This window comes from Planococcus citri, chromosome 4 (genome assembly GCF_950023065.1).
Source record: "Planococcus citri chromosome 4, ihPlaCitr1.1, whole genome shotgun sequence".
Classification (NCBI taxonomy): Eukaryota; Metazoa; Arthropoda; class Insecta; order Hemiptera; family Pseudococcidae; genus Planococcus; species Planococcus citri.
The window spans coordinates 58,838,669-58,858,240 of record NC_088680.1 but is presented as its reverse complement, the minus strand read 5'-3'; the positions used below and the strand labels follow the sequence as shown (position 1 = coordinate 58,858,240).

Here is a 19,572-nt window from a genome sequence, read left to right as displayed (position 1 = left end):
ATTTTTGGCATATGTTTCAAAATTATCTGAAAGCTGAAAACCCTTGGCAACATTTTTTAAATATCCACCAAAACATTCTCCAAATTTTCAAAAAATTGTCAAATTATCAGAAATTGTCAAATTTTCAAAAATTGTCAAATTTTCAGAAATTGTCAAATTTTCAGAAATTGTCAAATTTTCAGAAATTGTCAAATTTTCAGAAATTGTCAAATTTTCAGAAATTGTCAAATTTTCAGAAATTGTCAAATTTTCAGAAATGGCCAAATTTTTAGAGATGGCCAAATTTTTAGAGATGGCCAAATTTTTAGAGATGGCCAAATTTTTAGAGATGGCCAAATTTTTAGAGATGGCCAAATTTTTAGAGATGGTCAAATTTTTAGAGATGGCCAAATTTTTAGAAATGGCCAAATTTTTAGAAGTGGATGAATTTTTAGAAATGGCCAAATTTTTAGTGTAATAGTGAGAGTGAGACGAACCACGTATAGGAAAGATATGGATAATTCCATGATAAAGGAGATATTCTTATAATTTTGACATAGGCGAATTCTGAGAAATATTCGTTACAGAGGGAATATTTCTCAGGTACCTGCATAGCTCAAATTGGAGAGACTTAGTCGATCTACTACACTATTCATCAACAAATATCCTCAGTTACCTTTTTAATCAAAACGAAACGATAACTCAAGAAACGATTATGTACATTAATTTTAATCAGAAATCTATACTGTAATCGAGATTTATGTACCAAATAATTATACATAAAATATACAACTATTCTGTGTTGCCATGATATTCAATGGCAGCAGCATAATTGGCCAAGATTATGCAGTTGTCTTAGAACATTCACAAGTATAACTCGGCAGATTGGGTATAAGCAGTGTAAAACAATGATAGATAAATTACAACAGCGTCTTTAAATTAAGTAGACCAATCAATAGGTGATTAACACCTCGTCACCTATAGATTAATACAATTACGCTTAATGATATAATTTATGTAATTAGGTAAGTTGCGGGTGCATGCAACCCTGAATAAAAGGTTTGACAATTATCTGAGGAGATGGAGTACATTTCTAAATCAACTGTTCACGTTGCCTGCCTCTCCTGTGCTGACCCCAAATATTAGTCGCTTTGGCAGGTATGATTAGTAGCTCCATTTTTGTAGGGTTATCATCTCTGATTTCCAGATAAATCAAGGGATGAGCCAAAAAAGTACCACGATCTTACGAGGAAATTAACGAAGTATCGCGTTATATAAAATAGTACCATGTCCGTATGAGGGATTAACAATGCGACACATTATACTTAAGTTCAGAATCACCATCTACAGATGGGTACATCAAATGTGTGGTTTCCAGAGAGCCGAGGCAGGGCTCCCTGGTCAGTGGTCACCTGTTTAGCTGGTCGAGCTTAAGAGGGAACTATCACGAACTGTTCTGTCAGAAGACTGATTTTTTAGCGAGAATGAAGCTGGAGCTGGACCCCAGCTTCGACAGAATTATCGCGTGATACCCATGAGGGTGCCCCTACAGTAGAATTCGCATAATCTTGCCTAAGGTCAGCAAGATCATAAAACTATGTAGTGGAGGGATTATGTTATGAACACCTAAAGGCAGTCAGGGCAATCCTTCTCATCACATTAGAAATTACCAAATTCTCAAAAATTGCCAAATTTTTAAAAAGTGCCAAATTTTCAAAAATGGCCAAATTTTTAAAAATGGTCATATTCTTAAAAATTGTAAAATTTTCAAAAATGGACAAATTTTTTGACCATTGCCAGAATATTTTAATAAATTGACATTTTCAAAATTGCAAAACTTGCAAAAATTGTCAAATTTTTAAAAAATTTTTGTCATTGAGAAACAAATTTTTAAAAACTCTCTGAACGTTCAAAAATTTGTTGAAATCTTGAAACAATGACAAAACATTTGAAAAATGACAAAATTTTATTGTAAATAGTGCTCAAAAGTTTTTTAAAACGGCCGGAACGTGTAAGTTTAACGAAATTTTTCAAAAATTTGCTCAAGATTTCAATCATTGCAAAAATTTTTAAAACGTTTGTCAACTTTTTCAAAAATATTTCCAAACTTTGTCACAATTTGCCAACATTTTATCACATTTTTCAAATTGTTGACAGTCTGAACTTAGATATACTTGAGTATTTGTATCTTAATATTTGGAATGTTGAGAGAATTTCAATTATTTCAAAATCACTCAGAACGTAGGGGTCTAAATCTCTAAAATCTAAACTTTTTCAAAAATTTTGTCAATTTGGAAAAGTCGTGTCGAATTCTCCAAAATGTTGCCAGATTTTAAATTTTGCCCACACTTTCAAAATGTTCCAAATTGCCCAAAATTTTACCCAACTATTTGAAATTCTTTCATGCTTTTCTCAGTTTTCCAAAATTTTGCAAAAAGTTTCAAATTTTTACGCAATTTTTCAAAATGTTACCCAAATGTTTTAAAATAAAATTTGACCTAATTTTTTTTTCTGTTTCAAAACTACCCTAAATTTTATTGAAAATTTCTCTAACAAATTATCCAAAAATATTCCTAACCTTACGAAATGTTGTCATTTTTTTTTCTCTAAATTTCTCCGGATTTGAAATAAAATTTTACCCATCCTAATTTTTTAAAACATACTTACCAAGATTTTTCGAATTTGATCTAATTTTCTGAATTGCTTGAACTTCTGAAGTTTTGTCAAACTTTTTGAAATGTTTCTAAATTTGAAACTCAAAATTGCATAAAACGTTGGTAAAATTCCCAAAATTTTGACAAATCATTCAAAAAATGTATCAGTTTTGTTTTGATTATTTTTGATTATGATTTTTATGTAATTTTTACACCTAATTTTGATATGACTAGCGATAGATTGTCTATTTTTTTGAAATGAATTCTACAAATCGTGAAAATCTAATCAAAGGAGCAGAAAGTGTCCGAATTTTCTTCTCCATTGCTTTTTTGGTGGTTCATATTAAAATAGTTTCTCAAGCGGGGTATCTGTTACAGGTAGTAAAGTAGTGAAAAAGTGGTGATTTTAAAAATTGGCAGTGAAAGTAGTGAAAGAAAAGTGATTCTAACGCGCAACAAAACCTTCAAATAAATGACAAGAAAAGTAGGTATATTTTTGATGAAGCTGTCCAGTCAGTGTCCACTAATTTTTTTTAAAAATAATTTTGATTGAAATTAAAAAGTACTTTGTAAGCATACAAATTTTCTTCCAATTGAAATTTTGTTGAAAAATTTCCTGCAAAAGATTTTAATTTTGGTAATTTTGTGTGCGTGGGGGAAGGGGGTCGAGTGAAGAGCTTTTTGAAAATTTGGCTGGAAAAAGGTGTAGTGAAAAGTAGTGATTTTTTTCAAAAAAAAATCTGTTAGATACCATGTCAAAACTCCACTCTCTAAATTTGAAACAGTCAAATTTCACTGCTTAGCAGTCACGACATTTTGCCTTTTTAAAAGCAGTAGTTTTTTACTGCAAAACAGTGAAAAATTACTGAATTGGTCAGTAAAAAATCATTTTGACTGACCAATTCAGTAGATTTTCTACTGTTTTGCAGTAAAAAACTACTGCTTTTAAAAAGGCAAAATGTCGTGACTGCTAAGCAGTGAAATTTGACTGCTTCAAATTTAGAGAGCAGATAAATCAAAATCCACAAATTGCATTTTGCTCAAAGGAATTTTCATATGATTTTTTAATAAAAAATTGTACTTTAATAATACCGAGAAGTGATCTCGAAGTTCACGAAAATGAAAAAAAACGCTAAAAAATTGTCTGTAAAGTTTTAAAGTGAGAGCCGTTTTTTTTTTAAATTTCAACTACAAAAATGTAGAAATTACAAATAATATTTTAAAAGCTTCAAAAATATCAAGAATTTAGAGTCTTGCAATTGAACGCCTAAAATGATTACTGTTGATTGTGAGGACTATTTTTCAGAATCCACATATCACTATGTATCTACAAGTCCTTTGTTTATAAGGAAACACTTGGCTGTATTTAAAAATTGATTCGAAAAACAGGATGTTCCTTTCTTACTCGTAGGTGTATGTTTGTTCCTTGAATTTATAAAAGCCTATAAAAGGCACGAATGATATATGTATGTATTTACCTACAGCTTATTGTCTGATATTTTATTCATCAATTCGAGGTGTATATACTTATGTGTGTGGGCGCTTGTTTTTTTCTTCAATCGGTGTTTTCCGATCATTAACGAATATCCTGTTTGTATACGTATTAATTTCAAAAATTGATATTTGTTTTTTTTTTGTACAAATCATGCAATGTTCTGTGAAGTGGGTTAAATTACGTGTTGATGAAATTGTATCGAGAAATACACCTCCGTATAAACGGTAAAGATTGCTTAGTTTAATACTTAAAACTTACGAGGAAGTTGTCAAGTTGATTATACTACCTTTCATGAACACGTTTCACGTTTCTTGCGAGCTTGAAAGTGACTGATTCAAAGTTATAAAACTTTGAAATTTAATTCCACGTGTGTAAAAATGTAGAAAATCGAACACGTTTTTATTTCAGCTCTCGAGATGAAGTAAAAGTTTAGATAATTGTGATTGAAAAATTTATTCTTCGCAGACAGCAACAGGAGTGTGTACCTAACCTACCTATATAGCTACCTACTCATAATGATGTGACGATAACGTCATTGACAGAGATAATCTTAGGGGGGGGGGGTTATTGCTTGAGGAAGGAGGAGGGAGGCATAGGTAAAATTGAAAATTATAAAAATTGTTGTTAAAAAGTAATTTAAAAGTGTTCATATTATGCCTTTTCAATTTTGATGATTTTATTCTGTTTTCAGAATTTTGAGATAAGTATTCAATTTATTTCCATTTTTATTAATAAATCGACTGAACAATCGTGTACGTATTTCTGAAACCTTAAATACCTTGTTAAGTTCAACTATCTAATGACCTCATTTCTTTATTTTTTATTTTATTTTTACATTCGATACATTTTTATCTTATCTTTTTTTTTCCTCAAGAATTTTACTTTGGAACGAAAACGAAACGCAATTTAAAGCAGGGAGACGAAAGAGAGAGATAGAATAAAATTGGACGCGATTGTTTAAAATTAGATTAAAGAACGTAGTTAAAATTATAAAATAATTTCCAAATTGAAGCGTAATTCTAGTACCTACATTCGAAAGCGAATAAGCTATTCTTATTATGAATTCCAAGGGAATTATTTACAGTTTTTACGTAGAAATTTTACTCAATTTCCATAATTGCTTTTTAAACTTTTCACCGCTTTTTTATTCGTTGGAAATTTATTTCGTCGAGTAAATAATTCAAGTACAAGGGTAATTACTTTTACAGGTTGGAGAAAATGTTGCCTGGTGAAATGCAAATCGCTACGACGATGGCACATTTAATACGAATAGCTCGACTAATTATCGCATAGGAATCGACGACGACGTGTTACATTGTGTTAAAATGACTACGTTTATTTACACCTATCACTGTCAACGTGTCAAAAAAATTATATCGTCGTAAAATAGGTTTAGGTTGTTGTTGTAGGTGTCTGGAAAACGTACGTCCAGCTTGAAGTTGACTATATTACGATGTGAGAGATTCATTTGTGCGAGACGAGTACATTTGTTATTGTGTTTGTATATATATTTTTACCCCCATTTTATTGAGGAGGTATACATGTGAGGCGTGAAACGGTGAAAGGTTTCCGAGTACCATAAGCGAAGGTAAATAGCGAAAAATTCAGTCGAACGAGATAAAAAGTTTTTCTGCTACAACGTGTAAAAAGTGTGGTCAAAAGGTTTACTGTGTATTTTCTGCAGCTCGACTCCGATGAAAAGGAGTAAATAGTACGTGCTCTGCGCTGTTGCATTGTACGAGGTATATGTAGAGGTAAGGTTGGCACACCGCGAACGTGTGTATCATAAAGGTGACTAAATGTAATGAAAGTTTTAAGAAATTATTTTCGTTGTATGGATTTAACGTGTCCGAAGAGGATTTATGGTTCCAGAGTCGAGGGCGCAAACCTTGCACAAGAGTTTCCTTCCGCTGTAAATCGATACTATTTTCCTCGTGCAGTATTTTGTTTCGTCGTCGACTCACGACTCGTGACGAGTCGAGTCGTAGTGTCTTTTTTACGACCGTAATAATATAATAATGATAATAATAACGGACGAATTATATCACACTGGACGTGAAATGATGACGAGGACGATGATGACGGTGTAAATATATATGAGAAAAAGTTTCCGGTTCGTGTTTACTTTAGCTTTAGATGCTGAGTTTATGTTCGAGGTTTTTTTTTCTCTCTCGGCGACTTTTAGTGAGATGTATGTTTTCATTACTCTTTTCATTAAGTTTTATGGTTTGTGAGAGTGATTCGACGTTCGGTTTCTAATTTTGATGACTTATATCAATTAGTTATTGTGATGTGGAAAAATGAAGAAACGAAATTTTTATAAGAGATGATTGTAGTTAATTTTTGAACATGCTGTGGATATAAATTTGTACGTGAATTCGTCTGAATCGTCGATCAACGAACGTTCTTAATACGAACTGAATAGTTCTAACAGCCTCAAGTTATTCGAGAGAGATGAACAAATTCAAAAAAAAAAAAATCGAATATTTATTCGAATTGAATTGAATCTAGTCCCCTATGAAAATGCTTGAAAATTTGTCGAAAAATAATTATTCAATTGTGACTGACCTCCCCCCCCACAAATTGAATACATAATTATTCAATTTTGACTGACCCCCACCCTCCAAAAGTTGAAATATTCAAAAAATTCCTTGGAATGAAGTCTAGCGGCTGAAAACAATAGAAAATTCGAAAGTGAACTGAAAAAGTACAAAGCCCTCCCCCTCCGGAATATTTCAAGATTTACAAAATATGTGCGAAATTTTGAAAAAATGAATCGAATCTGATACCATTTTAACAATAATGTACGAAAATATTACCAAAAAAAGTGCAAAATTTGTCAAAATTTCAGTAGCTGAAGTTCATTTGTAGAGTGTCATTGGCAAGAAAATAGCAAGAAAGCAAGAAAGAGGCGTGAAATTGACATGGGTGGCAAGAAAGTAAGGAAATAATACAGAAATTCCTTTGAAAAGCAAGAAAATTTCCAAAGAATTTACATTAAAAATCTCTAAAAAAAATTGAAAAATGTTGAGATCAAAAAAATTGAATCCTTTTATTAAATTTGATATTGTTCTGCTATTCGAATTACAAATTTTCCAAAACTTCAGCCCGAGCAAAACGAGAGCTATTCAAAGATCCTACTTTTAAAATCTTAAAATTGCAGAAATACTCGTAATACCCAAACCGCATTTGAAAAGTGTGAATTTTTTTATTTTTTCTGAACAGAACAACCAAATTTCAAAATTTGTGATACTATTGTGCTTCGATGAAAATGTAAAATAAAACATACAAAATGATCGTGTTTTTTTCGATTTTTGGACCAATTTTTTCGAAAAATTTTCGCTTTTGCGTCGCTTTAGCAGTAATTTTACTTTCATTTCAATAAAATAATCGTTCATTATGAAGGGTTTTCGGAAAATTACCTAAAATGTCGATTTTTCATGTCTAAAAACCTGGCTTTGCTCTCCCCCTCCATCATAAATAAAAATATTTTTAATTTATTACTGTTATCATCTTTGAATTGCATTGAATTCATTTTATTAGGTAGGTAATTTCGTTCCTTGTTAGGTACTCTGAATGTTCATTTTCATTAAAATGACTGGGTTTGTTATCAAGTTTAAAATTTTGCTTTTTCCATCTGAGAATTGAAATAACTTCTTTACTTCCACAAATAAATTTTTGAGAAAAAACTTTTTTGGGGGGAGGGGAAGGGGGTTGTTGAAGATTACCGATGTGTAAATATGAGGAGGGTACAAAATTTCATGTTTGAAAGCAAGAAAAAGGCAAGAAAAAAACGAGAAATTTTTTTTTTGGTTTCATTAGACATTCTGTTTTTTTCGATTTTTATCAAATTTTGAAAAATTCAAATTTGGATTGAATAAATTTGGCCTGTACCCTATTTTTGACGAGCCGAGTCGATTGTTAATGATTTTGAACGGTTCTAGAGCCTCCTGCAAATTTTCACTTTTTTCAAAAATGGAAAAAGATTTGGATTTCAACCAACACCGAAAGATTTTGAAAACATGTGCCTAAATCGACTAAATGGGTTACAAAGATGGTGTATTCGAATTTATTGGGGCTAGATTTCATTTCCATCGCATATACGACGTTTTTTTTCGAAAAATGGAGTGTGAGGGGACATATGCCTTGCAACGCTTAGGTGTTGCCACATATCATATATCTGTCCGCGTCTATGTGTAAGATTACTCCTAAAAGAAGAGATCCCTACTTAGACCAGTGGGAGAAACTCCTCCTCCGACTTAGCGAGATGCCAGCATCGAGCCTCGGAGAATTGGTAGCTCTCGCCACTTATATTAGAAACAAGGAAGCCGAAAGTCCTCTCTAATATCAGTCCTATTGTGTGGGTATTATCCGGTTAACCCAGCTCGATATCTGTCAAAGTGTACTTTTTGTCATTAACTAGAATATTCGTTTAATTAAATATTCTTAAACCTTTTATCAGTTAATTGTCATATACTACCGGCAGGTTATAAAACAATCGTTATATATTCGTCGCGTTTCGTGTAAGTCTTTTCATATACTATCCATACAAACCACATAGTGACCTTCCGATTCGAGTCTTGAAAGTTTATCAAGTAATTCACGATCCAATTCTTTTGAATTTCTCAATCATTTTGTCAGTCATCTTTTATGGGTCTTCTATGTCAGTTTCGAGTTCACGGTCTGTTTTGACAGAGTTTGTAATTTTTTCAAACCAAATTGTCATGTCTTAAAACATTTGCATTGAAGGACAATAACAATTGGTGAGATATTATTTCTTTGTCATCACATTCCGTCGAGAATTTTCATCCTCTAGGACAATTTTTCCAAATCTTCATGTTACCAATGAACAGCAGCCAACTTTGGTGCATTGGCATTGTTGCTCATTGTAACAAATGTGTTTTGGTTAAATTAGTACTCATCTTCTGACATTTTCGCTTTCAGTCATTTCTGACATTCTGCATAAGACTCACCTATAGAGTAAAGACTTGACAAATGAAGTTATTGTAGATTTTCTCGCAAGTATGACAATATGTCACTAATGTGAAGGACAAGATTCCAAATAATGGACATATTCGAACTCTAATACCCACACGACATCCCAAAAATTGTTATCATCCTCGATTTGTCTAATTTGAGCCAATTTTCCTTCTCCTTCCTTTGCACATGTTTTCCTGAAACCTTCAGACTTGAGCAAATCAATATTCTCGAGAACAATAGTTCAATCAAAAGTCTGAATTCCATTTCCTTCGTATTCCAAGGCGAACCTAGTTTCAACATTTCTACATTTTTTTTTAAAGATCTAATACCTCAATTTCTTCTTAGGTCTCATCTTCTTTTCTCAAGCTGCCAAAACGCGTATAAAAAACAGCCAACGCCACAGCTTGTTTCTTTTTTCTTTGCACTTAGACGCAGTCTGATCATGTCAAAAATATTTACTCCATCTCATTCCTTTTCGGACTTAGTATGGCATTTAATGTATTCAATGTCTATGACAGTGAATCATTGGTGTTGCACTAATATGAATCAGGGGTGAGTGGACAAAAGTAAATATTTTCTAAAAAATTTTCGAAAACTCTGCTCCATTTTTTAAATCTTGATTTCTATGAACGTTCCTGCAGGCTCTTGGCCATCTAGTCGCTTGCACTAGAACTTTGACCTTGCAAACGTTCATTGATTTTTCAGACTCAATTAGCCACCTTTCTTCGACCTTCCTGAGTGATTCGAATGGTAAAACTTGGACATATCTTTGTCAAACCATGCTCACTCTTTTGAGGTGAAGGAAGTTGAATAGTTGAGTCTCTGTATTTGTCCGTATTCTACTGCTCACCTGCAGTGGAAAGTACGGAGGGGCAGAGGGATCCCGCAGATATCTCATGGCACCTAGGGTTCCAAGGCATATTCTCCTCAGGATTCTTTGGCGTCCGTGCTTCCCCCTACGGTTCTGCATCCCTTGAGTGAACCAAGGAAGGGGGCATATGTGAGGGGACATATGCCTTGAAACGCTTAGGTGTTGCCACATATCATATATCTGTCCGCGTCTATGTGTAAGATTACTCCTAAAAGAAGAGATCCCTACTTAGACCAGTGGGAGAAACTCCTCCTCCGACTTAGCGAGATGCCAGCATCGAGCCTCGGAGAATTGGTAGCTCTCGCCACTTATATTAGAAACAAGGAAGCCGAAAGTCCTCTCTAATATCAGTCCTATTGTGTGGGTATTATCCGGTTAACCCAGCTCGATATCTGTCAAAGTGTACTTTTTGTCATTAACTAGAATATTCGTTTAATTAAATATTCTTAAACCTTTTATCAGTTAATTGTCATATACTACCGGCAGGTTATAAAACAATCGTTATATATTCGTCGCGTTTCATGTATTCTTTATCTACTGGTTACGGTAAAATGCTCGCCGCGTCAATAATAACAACAATGGTCGTAAGTATTCAACTTCTTCCATAATAATATGTCATAAATGAATTTATTTACCTGTTACTATTAAGATATAAATAGTTAGCTTTACCAACTATTTATGGCGTAATTATAAGGTGTGTATTACAATTACATCGAATACACGGAGTGTCTATTCATAGGTGTTCTTGTTCTTATTATTGTGTTTATCTGGCGCTCAATGAATAAATGTAGATAGGCAAAATAGTAGGTACTGGTACCCCTTAGAGTAGATTATATACACCCCTATGATAGGTCCTCGGACAGATCATAGACGGATTTATGTAAGCATTGATCAGATTAATGGCATTCGGCTAAAGCTATCCAGGCATATATACTTTACATCAGGTTCTAGGTCTTTACATTGGCACCCTAGGGTTAATATATATCGTTAGGTGTTTATTATTGATCTATTTCTCACAGTCATTAGTCCCGTTAATGTCTTTACAGGAGAATTTGAAAATTTGCTGGAGGCTTCAGAACATTTCGATAAACGATTGAAAATCGACTCGAGAAGTCGAGAGGTCGAAAATAGGGTAAAAATCAAATTTTAGCTTTCTTGGTCGTTTTGAAAATTTTTAAAATTTTTCTCCGTTTCTGACCTAAATTTTAATTTTTAAAAATTTACTAAAAATCGAAAAATGAATTTCAGCTCCTGAAATTTTGGTCGTTGGTGTATTTTGGGGTTCTCTTTCTATTCCATTTTATCTGATTAGAAATTTTTTGTGCCGATGGGATACTTCCCTCATCTGTGTTTCTCTTTCGCCTTCACTTCTCACTCTGGAAACGATGAGCTAATAAAATTTATTCAATTTTTCTTGCATGTACCTAAATATGAAGACAAAAATTTTTTACAAATCTTCATTTTCGGTCCCTATTAGAGCTAGTATGGTAGTTTTTTTAAAAAATCGAAGAATTCAAATTTCGAATTTTGGAGCCCAAATTTTAGTTGAGCAGGTGCTAAACTGTCATTATAGAAAAATTTTAGAAACAGAGTTTTTCCAGAGTAGAATTTGTACTCCAAAATATGAACCACTTTAGTGTCAAACAGGGATAATTAATATTCCCCTAAAAATCAAATCGGTGGAATTTTTCAGCTTCCTTTTCCAGATTTTTGAAAAAACTGAAATATAACCACAGCATATTTTAGAATGTAACGTGCTTATTATGTGGTCAAAATTTGAACCATTTTGCCTCAAGTGATGGAGGGGGGGTGAGAGGAGGTAGGTACATGATAAAATCTTTTTTCATTTTCTGTCAGATTTCTGTTGATGACCTGAAATTTAGTTTCATTTTTTTCTTTCCAATTCCCTGCAAAACAAATACTTACTTATCAGTAATTTTCTGTTTTAATTTTTTTTTACGTAGCCCTATTTTGAGAATTTTTTTATCTTGCAAAGATCATTTGAAAAACGATGATGATGAGTCTTCCGTCACTCATTTTTTTTTTCAAAACCCCTTTCTTTTTTACTTATGCCTAATTATTTTCATTCATTGACATGGTATCGAAGGTCGATTAAGGGCCTCGAAATCGAACAGCTCTTCTAGTAAATGGATTAAAGTTTGAAAGATATTTTACTCCGAGCGATGCGTCAAAATTGGTTGGATGTCAAGTTGTCGGATGCGGAGGAGTTTAAATTCCATTTGCGTTGGAGTTGAAATAGTCGTAGGTTGCGGATAATTGTGATGTGATTTGAAAATTTGAGTACGAATGGTTGAATCCGATGTTATTAGTGTTTATTGTTAGTATTTCCGGAGGATTTATTGAATCGGCTATCGCATTTAACATCTATAAAATTCTTAGAAAATTTTCGGATTTTTTTTTTTGAAAATGAACGCTCTTGATGAATACTTATTTAAACAAAATGAATATTTTATGTACAAAATCACGTAACAGTTTACATACATTTTTAAAATTGCGAATTAGAGAGCATAGAAGATATTAAATGAATTAATTTGCGAATTCTTTTTTCAAATTTTCCCAAAATTGCATTCTTTTTCCATTCAATTTACCGTCGATTAATTCAAATTTTTCGTCGATTCTCAAATAACATGGGTTTTCTACGGTTGAAGGTTCCCATCGAATATTCAACTTTCCATAATTTGGATCTCTGCAAAAAAAAAAAAAATCAAAAAAAATGTGTACTTAGCTTCAATTTGTGTACAGGGTGTCCCTGCAGTTTGCGGTGATTTTGTAATGTTTTAAATTTCAGGAAGCAAATAATTTGAAAAATCGATGGACTTTGGTACAATTTTTTCAGAAGAATTTTATTACATCTATACAGGTCGATAATTGACTCAAACTGGGGCACTTATTTCTGAAATGTGATTTTTTTGTTTACTTACCCTGTTTCGGCGAAAGTACAAATGAGTTTGGTGAATGTTTCGATCATTTCACTGCTTTTTGGTGTGATTAAATAATCATTTTTGTTCTTGTAATCTTTCACTAAACTCCAATAGCAATAATCGTCCGCGTGTACAGTTCCTATTTTAAGGCAGTCGAATTTTCTCCATAAATTTCATGATATATATCTATGGAATAGGTAATTTCTACTCATATTGTAATAATTATATTTTATCGTATATAAGATCAAGTAGAGTGTGTAGTTTTTAATCAGGTCTGGTCTCTGCCCAGAATAAAGTTTCTCTGAATGTCCTGACCGGATCTGATCTGATCCGAAAAAAATTTAGCAAAATCGTCAGATTTAATAAAATAGATCTAACGCATACGTATTAACTCAGATCTACTCATATGATCAATTTTCTGTCCTGATCATATCCCATCTTTTTCCTTTGAAGTTTTGTATTTTTTTAAATCTATTTTTAAAAGATAAAAATAGAAATTTATGAGAAATGAGTAGCCTACCCTCCAAAGGCCCATCCAGTTGCAACACTACAGCGTCTTTCACTTTAGGAACACTGCCTTCGTAATTAAATTTATAAACATAGACCGGCGAATGATCATCAGAAACTATATCAATCAGCGAGCTGTACACATCAGATAAGGCAATATCGGTCATTATCTGGAAATGAAAAATAAAATACACATTTTCGTTATTTTATACTCGTAGGTAAGTAAAGTACTCTTTTCGCGAGCATTTATTTTGGGACGTATACTGTTCCGAAGTTGAAAATTTCACTTACATCACATTTATCAGACATGTTTGCTTTTCCAGTAGATTCGCCATTTAAATAAAATGATTCGGATTTCTTTTTGATCAGCTTTATGTCGTCATCTGCCAGATTTCGTCCCCATCCCCACGGATTTTGAGTAACAATTGAATATAAGTTATTAACGAGCATATTTTTATATTTTTCGTCTGAAATAATCATAACCGTAAATTTTTTCACACTAAGTCCCAAAATGAAACATGCGAATAATTCAAATGGCTTACTGGTAAAAACCATTGCAGCTTCTTTATCACAAAAACCAACCATCAGTGGTATCCTTGCTGTCGAAGGTACCAATTCTTCTGGGGATAAAGGCACTATGGCATTATTACCTTGATCTTGAGTTGGTACAAATGGCGAAGCAGGAAATATTGGTATTTGAACCTGTTTAAAAACCATTGAATGTTTATCACGCTTTGATCAAATTTGACCCCTATATGGCTTATAAATTTGAGAAATTAGAAGAAATGATTTTTTATCAAAATACTTTAACATTAAAAGATGAGCATGTGTTACTTACATTACGATACACAGATTCTAATTTCATTAATATCACAGTATCGATGTCAACTGTTTTCAAAAAAGACAATAATTTTCTCCTATTCTCGGAGGTTCCTTCGTATCCTAAAAATTTCGCTATTTCGAAAGCAGATGTGACATTTTCACGTTGAGTCAGTAGGGTTGGGTTTAACACATGCATTCCCATCATTATTGCCTTATGAAATAAACCTGCAAATGTTTACGTATGAAGGCTATAGGTGTATAAGTATGGCGAATTTGCCCCCGAGAGCTTCAGGGTTGATATTTGCATGGAAGGTGGGTACCCTTGAGCACCTTCCGTCACGAAAGTTTCAGACCCCCGCCCCCCTTTTCTGAAATTACAATAGAAATTTTTTTCTCAGCCCCATGTGAACCGATTTTTTTAATTTTTTGGTATGTTGTCAACATCCATAAGAGGAGCTGGCTGTACCTTGGAAGGGAATAGATGCGGGTAGACCTAAATTGGACTTCATATTCGTGTTAGGGGTGTTTGATTCATACGAAAACGACATCAATATTATGAAAATAGCTCAACCTTTAATACAGTAAAAATTGAGGTGGGGGCAGAGGCACCTGAAGGGTGTGGATGAGGGTAGCATAAAATTTGACTTCATATTCGTGTTCGAGGGGTTCGGTTCATATGGAAACGACACCAACATTATGAAAATATCAAAACTTTTGAAATAGTATAAATTGAAGTGGGGGCAGAAGCATTGGACGGGTGTGGATGAGGGTAGCATACAATTTGACTTCATATTCGTGTTCGGGGTGTTTGATTCATATGAAAACGACACCAATATTATTATGAAGCTCAACTTTTAATATAATAGTGAAAATTGAGGTGGGGACAGAGGCACCGGAGGGGTGTGGTTGAGGGTAGCATAAAATTTGACTTCATATTCGTGTTTGGGGTGTTTGATTCATATGAGAATGACACCAATATTATTATAAAGCTCAACTTTTAATATAATAGTGAAAATTGAGGTGGGGGCAGAGGCACTGAAGGGGTGAGGTTGAGGGTAGCATAAAATTGGACGTCATGTTTGTGTTCGGGGGGTTCTATTTATATGGAAACGACACCTTGTTTACCAAAAACAATAATTTACACCAGAATCAATTTTTACCCCCTCTGTAAGTTTTTTCAATTTTTGACCACGACCCACCAGAAAATTTTTTTTGAAAAAAATATGTTTTTTAGGGGTCAAAAAACACATTTAAAAATGCTATTCGCATTTTTGTGCAGAATCATGATCATCGCTAAAACAGACAAACAAAGCTAAAAAACGCCATTTTGAGGGGAAAATATGGGGGAAGGGGAGTGAAAATTTTTGTGGGGATACCTCTTATGGATGTTCACAACATACCAAAAAATTAAAAAAATCGGTTCACATGGGGCTGAGAAAAAAATTTCTATTGTAATTTCAGAAAAAGGGAGGTTTCTCAAAAACGGGGGGGGGGGGGGGGGTCTGGGGATCTGAAACTTTTGTGACGGAAGGTGCTCAAGGGTACCCACCTTCCATGCAAATATCAACCCTGAAGCTCTCGGGGGCAAATTCACCATACTTAGCCTTTTAAGATAATGTCAAAAAATGAAGAGTATTTTTACGCAGGTAGTTGACTATAGTTACCTTTAGCTCGAGGAGATAGCATTAAAAAATGTACAATTGCTGATCCACTGCTACTTCCCATCACAGTTATGTTATTGGGATCTCCTCCAAAGGAGTGGATGTTTTTTTTTATCCATTCTAAACTCATGATTATATCTTTTAGACCTTGATTACCCGAGCATTCTTTCAGTCCAAGATTCAAAAATCCTAAAATTCATACATGAACTATTAAAAAGATTATTTGTGATTTTGTTAGTTTTGCTGTCCTATTTTCGAACCTAAAATATGTATTCTGTAGCCAATGGTAACGTAAACAATGTCATGATGCATGATGAATTCTGGAGATCCATAACGACTGGGATCTGGTGAACCAAAAATAAAGCCTCCTGGATGGATGTTGACAATTACAGGTTTCAGAGGTTCTCCATTCGTAGGAAGCTTTAAAATTATGAAAAATGTGAGTTCATTGAACTTTAAAATACTTACTGATGACGAAAATTTGTGAAATGGAATGATTAAATAAATAATGTATTTACTTTGGTAGTGTAGATATTATTATACAAGCAATCCTCTGAACCTGTAATACATTTCAAAGTTATGGCGAACTGTCTGCAACCCTCTTTTTCTTGTGTAGCATCTAAAACGCCGTTCCATGGTTTTATTTTAACCGGATCCTAAATCATAGTAAAGTTCAAGATATTTTTTCAAAATGCTTCACAAAATTTAATACTTACTCGTTTGTAGTTTGGGTTCCAAACACTTGTCTTTGATAAATTACTACATATGTACTTACCTTGAATCGATTATGCTCTTCAGTGGATTGAGCATAAGGCACTCCTAAAAAACAACAGTACTCGACGTGGGAAAAACTAGAAATTTTTTTAAACCCTCTAATTCTGCCTTCGTTTACTTTCACAAAAACTTTGTCTGCCATTTTAAAAATTTCCTTTCATAGTGATGGTATCGAAAAACATGAGCTTGTCGAATGCTTCATATCCTGTACACATACACGACGTTTTTCTGATACCTGCTCAGTTTGAATTTTGTTCCAAGACATGTTTAAATTTCAGTAATGGTTTTTTATGCTAGTTTTATCAGCTCTTATTATCGTGGTGGAAAACTTACTTGTATTATGCTAGCTATTATTAACATGCTGTGAAAGGTGAGGATAGAAAATGGGTACGGTTTATTGACGTAATAGCTGTAGTTTTCAGCTTTCTTGCAAAGAAATGGGCGAGTATGGAATACTTGATATTTGAAATTTTTTTTATTCTGACTAAGGATGCAGCATTTCAAATACAGAAATTTTTTTAATCCAGGTAAAGGTAAAGGTAAATTAGAAGAGCATGCAAAAATGCATCACCAGTTAAAATTTTTGAAACTGTAATGCATTATTCAAATTTTGATAAATTTTTGAGCATTTTTGGGCCGAATGTGTAAAAAAATTAAAATTTCGCCAAATTGACCTAGAAACTTGAAATTTGGTATGTGTCTTTTGTTGACATCCCGAATAGTTTTGAAATGGTTTCGAACTGTTTTGAACAGTTCTGGAGCCTCCAGTTGATTTTTTTGAGTTAACTAATCACGGATTCGTATTTGGGACATTTATTACAACATCATTTTAAGATTTGTCGAATCGATAACTGTCTAGGGCCAAAAAATGGCCCTATATTGAAAAATTTGAAAAATCTTGGTCGAATGAAAACCATGTTGCAAAATTCAAAAACAAACATAAAAAAGAGCCTTTGAATTGCAGTCCAGCTTCAAAATTGAGGAAAAATATGAACGTGACATTTTCTGTGGAAATTCATAGTTCGACGAGTCAAGTATCATTATTTTGTCTGAAATCAAAATTGAAAGCACAAAAGCATTATAGAAAATTCAGAAACATTTGAAATTGTGTACTTGATTTACACCTTCTTTTTTTTTTTTTTTTACAAATTTTAGTGCCTTAAATTTTGACTTTAGGCATAATAAGGTCACCAATATAAAGTTTTTTAAAATCTTTTGCCTGCCTTCAAAATTTAAGAACTGTGATTGGTGATGTTTTTAAAATACTGTATAGCTCCGTCAATGTAAGTCTAAATTGAGGCATAGACAAATTATGAGATCACCTTTTTTTTGCTGTAGTTCATTCACTAAAATTTTGTCTGACGTGAGTGTATTCGATTTTTTTTTGACGAGAGTAAAAAATTCATGTACTGTATTTTCAAAAATATTGTTAAATAATTAAAGGGAAGAGTCGGGCCGTGAGGTGCGAAATTCAATGAGATAATTTCTTCACTCAGGTTGCGACTTTTTGATTTAGGTATATATTGACTTTTCGTAAAATAAAAATCTGTTACGAACGAATTGATCCATTTTTTTAAAACATTCATTCGCGAACGAACCGATTCGTACTAGTGACTCGTTCGCGAACGAATTGATTCGTTAAAGTGACTCGTTCGCGAACGAATTGATTCGTACAAGTGACTCGTTCGCGAACGAATCAATTTTTATAAGTGACTCGTTCGCGAACGAATGGGTTCGTACAAGTGACTCATTCGCGAACGAATGGATTCATTTACTCAATTTTTGGTGAATCATTCACCAACAAATTGAATTATTTTTGTGAATCATTCGCGAACGAATTGACTTTTGTTTATGAATCATTCGCGAACGAAGTGATTCGTATAAGTGACTCGTTCGCGAACGAATTGACTTTTGTTTGTGAATCATTCGCGAACGAATTGATTCGTACAAGTGACTCGTTCGCGAACGAATCGGTTCGTACAAGTGACTTGTTCGCGAACGAATCGGTTCGTGCAAGTGACTCATTCGCGAACGAATCGATTTGTATAAATGACTCTTTCGCGAGCAAATCGAATCCATATAAGTGATTCGTTCGCGAACGAATGGATTCATTTACTCAGTTTTTGGTGAATCTCACCAACGAATTGAATTATTTTTTGTGAATCATTCGCGAACGAATTGGCTTTTGTTTATGAATCATTCGCGAACGAATTGATTCGTACAAGTGACTCGTTCGCGAACGAATTGATTCGTACAGGTGACTCGTTCGCGAACGAATTGTTTCGTACAAGTGACTCGATCGCGAACGAATCGGTGCGTACAAGTGACTTGTTCGCGAACGAATCGGTTTGTACAAGTGACTCATTCGCGAACGAATCGATTCGGATAAGTGACTCTTTCGCGAGCAAATCGAATCATATAAGTGATTCGCTCGCGAACGAATGGATTCATTTACTCAATTTTTGGTGAATCATTCGCGAACAAATTGACTTTTGTTTATGAATCATTCGTGAACGAATTGATTCGTATTAGTGACTCATTCGCGAACGAATTGATTCATAAAATAGAGAATTGATTGATTTGTTGGCGAATGGTTCTTTTAAAAAATTGAATATTGATCAATTCGTTCATGAATGATTCACCAAAAATTGAGGGTCGTATTAGTACTTTGTAGGGATCGTGCAGGCTTAGTGAGATTTCAAGTTTCATCGAAGTTGGTTCAGTCATTTTCTAGGTAATGACGTAATGAGTTTTAAAAAATTTCGAAAAAAAATTTTGTCGGTCGATGAACTTGGAAGCTTTGAAGTAGTCTAGTTGTGAAATTTCAAATACAATACTCCACTTTTCTAGTTTTCTTTTTCTAACGAAAAGTCGGTAAAAAAATGTA

The 19,572-nt window shown here is 33.5% G+C and overlaps 2 protein-coding genes across 3 annotated transcripts in view; one reads left to right on the top strand and one right to left on the bottom strand.

Annotated features, from left to right (window-relative positions):
- LOC135843644 (uncharacterized) overlaps positions 1–19,572 on the top strand; it is a 390,290-nt gene that overhangs the window by 171,978 nt on the left and 198,740 nt on the right. The gene's annotated exons all lie outside the window — the stretch shown is intronic.
- LOC135844938 (esterase FE4-like) lies at positions 12,328–16,930 on the bottom strand. Its single transcript, XM_065363342.1, has 10 exons — positions 16,687–16,930; positions 16,430–16,567; positions 16,172–16,331; positions 15,915–16,100; positions 14,267–14,475; positions 13,971–14,130; positions 13,720–13,895; positions 13,442–13,598; positions 12,922–13,060; positions 12,328–12,686 (listed from the first exon to the last, which is right to left on the bottom strand). The coding sequence occupies exons 1-10, from the start codon at positions 16,825–16,827 to the stop codon at positions 12,527–12,529; spliced, it is 1,626 nt and encodes a 541-aa protein (XP_065219414.1). The 5' UTR covers positions 16,828–16,930; the 3' UTR covers positions 12,328–12,526.

What these genes read in the sequence shown, in the direction of transcription:
- LOC135844938 (XM_065363342.1), bottom strand. Translation starts at nt 16,827, where the DNA reads ATGGCAGACAAAGTTTTTGTGAAAGTAAACGAAGGCAGAATTAGAGGG. An exon ending in TAGAATCTGTGTATCGTAAT is followed by an intron (nt 14,131 to 14,266) that starts GTAAGTAACACA and finishes GTTTTTAAACAG; the next exon opens with GTTCAAATACCAATATTTCC. An exon ending in ACTGGATGGGCCTTTGGAGG is followed by an intron (nt 13,061 to 13,441) that starts GTAGGCTACTCA and finishes GCCTTAAAATAG; the next exon opens with GAACTGTACACGCGGACGAT.